This window comes from Vipera berus (assembly GCF_964194415.1).
Source record: "Vipera berus genome assembly, chromosome: 5".
Lineage (NCBI taxonomy): Eukaryota > Metazoa > Chordata > Lepidosauria > Squamata > Viperidae > Vipera > Vipera berus.
The window spans coordinates 54,527,825-54,535,158 of NC_138207.1; the positions used below are offsets into that span (position 1 = coordinate 54,527,825).

A 7,334-nucleotide genomic window follows, 5' to 3' on the forward strand; every position below is an offset into this window, starting at 1 on the left:
TATAGAAAACTTAGACATCTACTTTATTGATTTCTTGCACTCAGAAGGAATAGTGGTCTATTTTTCATATTCCCATTTGGCTACAACATTGAAATTAAAGGTTTGTTTGAATTTTATTTTTAATACCACTTCTACTGTAAATAAGCAACTAATTATAGAATAATTACTAAGTACCCTCAGTTTTCATTTGGTTTAGGTTTCCTATGCTGGATGAAATACCATTTATTGTACATTGAACACTTTGTTCAAAGTTATAGAGATTGCTTAATTGAACTTGATTTTAAGTTAAATATTTTATCCACACTCCAGTAATTCAGAAATAAAAAAGGAATAGCTACATTATCTATCTGGTGGTATGTATTCAATGAAACATCCTAAGCATATTTGTGTGTTTTTAAATGAATAAATATATGAAGAAAATACTGAACAAAAAAATAAATGCATTCTGAATAATTAAATACTGAGGTAGCCTGATTGGAATATCCAGTGGCCAAACTTCTTTTTTTCTTCATAGTAATGATTCAAATAGAATCAACTAGAAAATAAGCAAATACCTATCTTATAATTTGAATGATCATAGCACAGGGTTTTCTAAAGAGCAATCTGCATACAGTCTAAGCTTACCATTTGTTCTGGAAATGTTTATGGTTAGAGAAAGTATAAATATGCTTCAGAGAAATAAAATAATAAAGAGAAAAAACATCATCTTACGTTAAAGAATGGCAACATCTAGAATCACTTTCAAAATTCAAGACACATTAATCCAATTGTAAGTGTATAGCTAATGTATTTCATTGGGGTGTGCAACACTAATTGCACATGTCCTAAGGCACATTAGTACCTGCTGTCTTTCAGTATGTAGAGATAGGTTTGCTCTAATTATACTAGATAAGAGACTGGTTTTAATTTGAAGTGATTTTTAGAAACAATTGGCAGCAACCAAAGAATACTGCAGTAAAGTTTCTGAATTACACTATTGGCTTAGTATGTTTTGGTTAAGTATTGCAATAGATTTAAATTAAACAAGGAAAAGTTGGGTGGTAGAGAGTAAAGAAAACTAAATTTTGAGCACTGAACCCAGTCCTACTATACGTGAAATGTTCAATGTAGAAATATGTCATTGTCATCTCAGGACAAGAACATGTCTACTCTTGTTAAAACTTTTCCTATTCCTACTGATCCTTATCCTGATCTTTGGCAATCAGGACTGCAAAGAGAGGCATATGTAAGATTGATGATGGAAGGAAAGGGACTATATTTTCAAACATACTCATTTACCCATAAACATGTATACACCTGTGCTTTGTGCTGCATGGCCTGCCAGAATATTCTATCAATAGCATGAAAAATTATCCACATGGTCCCTATTAAATTTACTTGCAGGGACTTCTGTACTACTTGGCGAACTGCTTTGTTCAGGCAGGACTTTGCATGTCAAATGCTAAATGTCTTCATAGAATGAATTCTTCAAATATGAATAGCACCATGTTAGCATAATATTACACATTTCCCGTGGGTTGGTAAAAAAAAACCCAAAATGCTGCTTTAAACACTTGTTCAGTATCATTGACTCCTTTCTGCCTGTAGGGACTAATTAAAGAGTAAGGCGTAAAGGACATGATATCAGAACAGTGAACTACATTAATTTCAGCCTAATATAATTGTGATTATTGTATAGGAGATGTTTAGTAAGGTTCTGTTTAGAGCCCACCAAATTGCTCTTTCTTGCCTTTTTCTTGCCTTAATACAGCATGATTTGCTATTGCCTGCCATCTCAACTTTTTCTGTTATTTTCTGATCTTTGTTACAGTTTTAATGGTTTCATTCTTAAATTTTACATGCATGGTACTCTTAGTTTCTAGCATGTATCAGTACATTAGTGTGATTAAAATTGTCCATTCCCATAACAATTGAATGTGCGTGGGGCAGAAAATCTAACCATTGAGAGAAAAATGTTTAGTCTTCTACTTTCCAAACATATGTATATGAAAGCTATATGGAGCAAATGTTGTGAGATTCCAAGATTTATTTCTTTAATGTTTTTCAAGATGGACTGTTAGCTTCTTTATACTGAATGGTTGGTCCATCTTCTTCAGTATTGTCTACACCAATGGTTGTGGTTTTAGATGGGAGGGAGTGTAAAGAAATGAACCTGGGTCTTCAAAATAAAAACAAACCTCCAAATTGCATATCGTTTGTGATCAAAGCTGCAGCGGCAAAGGGCTGCACCCAAACAAACATCACTGCAATGAAAGGAAAGCTGTGAAATGAAGAGCAGCAACAATAAACTGCATATTCCTTTATTGGATTTCATACTAATAAATTTCTAGTAACAGGAACCTGTATTCTATGCAGGGTTTTTTTTTCTCAGAATACTACTTAACTGCAACCTAGGGTAGTATCCACGGCTATAGAAGTTTTATTCTTTTTATTCTTTTTACACTTTTTGAAAATATTAGCTAATACTCTCATCATGACAGTTATTTTCAGTTGGTTAGTTTATTATACCCTCACTAATACTTTTAGCAAAGAAAAACCAGTATTTCCTAAGGCTGGTTTATATTTGGTTTACAAGCTACATCCATTGTTGGTGTCCTATTTGGTGTCCTATTTTTGTTCTCCCTATAGACATACCATCTGAATATGATGCTACATTGTGCATTGGATAGGTGTCATCTTTATATAAGTTTGATAAGTGGGGCATGGACTATGGCTTGACATAATAGGGCTGATTTATTCTTTTAAGATGATAATGCTTAATGTGTGCACTGCACCAACCTCTTAGACTTTCTTCAAGTTGCCAAAATGAATTCAAATGACATTCCTATAAATCAAAGTAGAAACTAAATCTTCCCACCCAATCCTTACAAAAAAAGAAAAAAATATACAATAAACCCTGCAGGTAATACAACCAGTTATTCTTGTTAACTTGGATGATACTTCTGTTAATCTTTCTTTTTCTTTATTCCCCACTTTTATTTTTTCCTGTTACTTTCTCTTTTTCTTTTTTGTCTCTTGACACATTTTTTTCCACTCAATATGGTGTGGTTCTAAACAGAAACATTCAGAAGTGATACGTCTTCACCTACTTTTGATTCATGAGAGGCAGGACTCAATGAAAGGAGATTCCTGAGTTAATCTTAACAGAATGATATTTATTTCATTTGTACCTTGATTGCCCACCAAAGGTTAGCCTTGTGGCAATTAAAAATTATAGAAGTAATTTTTTTTAGTGAAATTTAAAATATCGATTTGGTATCAGACAGAATCTGTAACACGGTAGTTTAATGAAGTGAGAATATACAAAGTACAGAATTAAACAATAAAATGCATTCATTTAAGGCAAAAACAACTTGAAACTTTTTTAAAAAATAGGCTAAAGAGCAAATTGCTCTAGATAGTAGAGTCAGGCTTCTGAAATAATGATTGTCCACTAGTAACTAGTACTATGTTGGTAACCCCATTGGTTGTAATTAAGGAATCCAGCATCATTTGTTGGTCTTTTTTTTAAAAAAAATCTTACTCTGATTACAATTCAATAGCATATTTTCTTGTACTTACAGGAGATATTTTTTTCCTGTTTCTAGGAGAAAAAAAAAGTGCGTTCGCTACATACAAGGTGAAGGCAGCTGCGTCAGCCCACCCTCTTCAGATGGAAGCCTACTAGATTCTCCTCCATCTTCTCCTAACATGGTAGCCTCCCCCACAAGAGACTCAAAACCACAGACTGAACAGACCCAGCCTCTTTCGCTTACATTGAAACCTGATCCATTGGCACACCTTTCAATGATGCCACCTCAGCCATCCTCCATAATCCTGACTGAAAGCTCAACTGGCAAATCCAATGGTCTGCCTGCTAGTAATTGTCAGAACGGGGCACTGGACCATCAGTCAGCCACTCTGCAGCAATCAGCACCTTCGTTAGCTCAACCATCGACATCCTCTTTGCATTCCCATAATTCTTTGGCTGGGACGCAACCTCAGCCCCTGTCACTTGTAACTAAGTCTTTAGAATAGCTTTAGCTTCTGAGTGTTCCTTTTGTTTTCATTTTTGTGTCAGGATTTTTTTTCCCCCTCTCATTTGTATTTTTGTTTTTAAAAAATGGTGCCATATGGCTGGCTACATTAGTTAATGTCAATCAAGTTCATTGGTCAATATTTGACCCATTGTTATTTCATTTCTTTTTCTTTTTAAATATGTAGATGGAAAAGAAAGCCTCATGATTCTGCCAAAATTTTTATCAACAGCTGTTTAAAGTCTTTGTAGCGTTTAAAATATTATATATATATACATATAAATATATATACATAACTGTTATGTAGTTCCAATAGTTTAATTTCAAAGAACTGATTTTAAAAATGAAAAAAGAAGCAATTTTGAAGCAGCCTTTGTTGAAGGCGTTGGTTCTTTATTATTTGTATTAAATACGAGTTTGCGAACCAATCATTTTACATCTGGTTTTTAAAAATTTTTTAAAGGCACAATGAATGCAGTGCCACTAATTTTTTCTCATTTTTTTTTCTTTGTGCGATACAACTTTTCTTGTGATGTTACTTGTTATTGTTTAAATGTACAGAAACAAAGGTTAAAATGTGTTAATATGCATTGTTCCATGGTGTTGTCCTTTTTGGGGGAGGGAATGCTACTCAATTAAAAAGTATCACAACGCTATTGGACCAGTAGTATTTATTGCTTTAGAAATTGCTTGTTACCTGTATGTTGTCCATTTTTTAAATGTTTTCCTTCCCCCCCCCTTCAGATGTTTTGTAAAGTTTTTTTTTCTTTTAGTGTACACACCATATATATAAAACAACTCATTTGTACAAGGTTTTTAAGTTTATGTATAAATGTTATATATATTTTTGTTTATTTGTTTTTGTTTTATTTACTTTAATTCTTTATTTTGTTTTCTGTCACACAGTTGCCACCAAATGGACATTTGCAGATGGATCAATAGTATGTATGTGTGTATATAAAGCTTATAAATTAAGCTTTAAAGCCATTACATGAAATAAGACTTGAAAATTTAGCACAGAACTTTTTTGTGATGCTGTTGGAAATGCAGCAGTGTCTCCTTTTGAAATACAAATAAATTTCCCTGCCAGTTGTAGGCTGTGAGCAAAACTTTATGTGCCAAAATTCTCAGTGATTTTTGTCTTTCCACAACAACTTTTTTACAGTTTTTTTTTCTTCATCCTGTTTTGCTGTGATGTTACATAGGTAGATATGTACGTAGTTTTTAATGTCACCTATTACAGATGTGTTTGGTAGCAGAATGTCCAGAAAGCATTTAAAAATGAAGAGGTATAAACCCTAAAGGGCCAAATTCTGTATATTAGACTGTTCATAAAAGGAAAAAAAATCAGACTGCTACTTCTATGTACACTTAACTACATACAAGGTAGGTAGCAAAGTTTTAAAAAAAATCCTAGGCATGTTGATGTTGCAAAAAAAAATTTTTTTAAAGATAAAATGCTGTATAAAGCTGAAAAAAAATGTTCATCTGTTCATCCAGTGCCATTGTAGTTGACATGAAGCTATTGTAAAACTGTCTCCAGTTTTCTTCTCTGGTTTATTAAAGATGCTAACTATGACATATTTTTTTGGTGGGGGGAGGGATCCTTTGAATGTTTTCTAACAGTTGTGATGTTACTGTTCCGTTTTATTGCTCTTATTCCAATTTTTCATTTTAATGGTTTGGAAGCCATTTTTGTAATGAATAAATGTCCATGCTGTACAGTATCTGTAGCATGCAGTTCTGGATTAATAAAAGCAACTTAGTATGTGCAGATGAAAAGTTTCAGCTCATTTACCATAGGCTTCCTTTAATCCTTGGTCTACACTACAGTCAAAAAGTCTTTCAACAATGTACTTTTTGCCTCCATCTTATATAACAGCTACGTAATCTGTGTGTTTATAGGTTGCAGAATAAATTGTCAACAACTATGGGCTGGCGTAGAAAACTTTCTATTCAGAACAATATGTGATAGACTCAGGAAGAATAAGAGACGGGACAGGTAATTATTGCTAGGAATTGCCCAAATGCACAGTATGTACCCAAATTTGAACCTCATGATCTAATTATTTTTAGACAATCCTTGGGACAGTTGCATTTCCCCCCCCCCCAAAAAAAAATATAGGGCTTCCTTTAAAAGAGCTAAGAAATTCTGGTAGTTTCAATAAGCAATTAAAAGAAGAAGCATGTAAGTCTCAGTGCTTCTGCTTTCCATAATTTCTTGCAGTAAGCAAAAGATGATAGTTTTCCTCGTTCTACATTATTTATTTGTTAGATTTGTATTCCACCTTTTCTCCAGGAGCCCAAGGTGCTTAGCTGGAGATTTCCCTCTATTATGGGAAGAATACAGACTTCAGTTATAGAATATATAGCCCTTCTTTCCTTGCCTAATCCTGTGACGAGCTAACTGTAAAAGTCCCATGTCAAATACTAGAAGGAGGAAGAATTTCTCTTTTTACATTAAATCCTTGTGCTTGTCTCAAGGTCTTCATTCTGGATTTTCAATAAGCACAAACAAATTGCTTCCTGTATTGGAGAACAGATGCAACATCTGCATTTGACTGCAATGATAAAATGCATCTGTAACTCATAAAACGTTGAAATGACTTACTGCCAAAGTCTTGCGTTTGCTTATTTGTTAAATTCAGCTTTAGGCATTTCTGATTTAATGGCTCATGGTAAAATCTGTGAGGCTAATCAGTTCTAAGAGGTTTGCACATTTTGTAGAAGACACTTATTCCATCGATGTATACATCCTAGTATTTGGCAGCAAGTTTTCTTTTTGTTTTCAGTATTATTATTTCTTCTCTACTGCATTATTTTCTCACAAGAGAAATTCATCGTACTTTTTAGGAAGTGATGGAAAAGAATGCCACTACGAAGAAAAAGTGTCTCTGGAACATTTGTTTTAGAATTTATGCCCAAAAGTGTACAAGGAGAATTTGTACTGTTTGGAATAGTAAGGGGGAGCTTTGCTTTTGGAAGTTTTTTACAATGTAATCATAGGCTAAGTTTAATGGAGATATCTTCACACAGAAATGAATAGAGTTAACATTTACAACGTATACATATTTTGTATATATACATTTACAAATTGTAGATTATGGGCAATAATACCATGAACAGAGGCATAGTTTTGTGTCATCCTTCCACTTGCATTTATGCAGGTAGTTCTCAAGTTACAATCATTAGTTTAACAACCAAAGTTATGACAGCACTGAAAAAAGTAACTTATGACTTACACTTCACAGAGTGTCCACAATCACATGATCAGTCTCAGGTTGTTTGTCGCCCAGGTTGTATTTACGGTGGTTGCAC

At 33.6% G+C, this 7,334-nt stretch overlaps 1 protein-coding gene across 18 annotated transcripts in view; it reads left to right on the plus strand.

Annotated features, from left to right (window-relative positions):
* The window catches only part of TCF7L2 (transcription factor 7 like 2), a 213,501-nt gene extending 207,713 nt beyond the window's left edge, over window positions 1-5,788 (plus strand). For 11 of the 18 annotated variants that reach the window (XM_081328837.1, XM_081328853.1, XM_081328847.1 and 8 more), the window contains one exon: window positions 3,588-5,788. In XM_081328837.1, the coding sequence (XP_081184963.1) occupies window positions 3,588-4,017 (430 nt within the window). In that variant the 3' untranslated portion in view covers window positions 4,018-5,788. The remainder of the gene's footprint in view (window positions 1-3,587) is intronic. The other 7 variants (XM_081328843.1, XM_081328844.1, XM_081328845.1 and 4 more) reach the window with 3 other exon arrangements.
* Window positions 5,789-7,334: the final 1,546 nt, after the last annotated feature.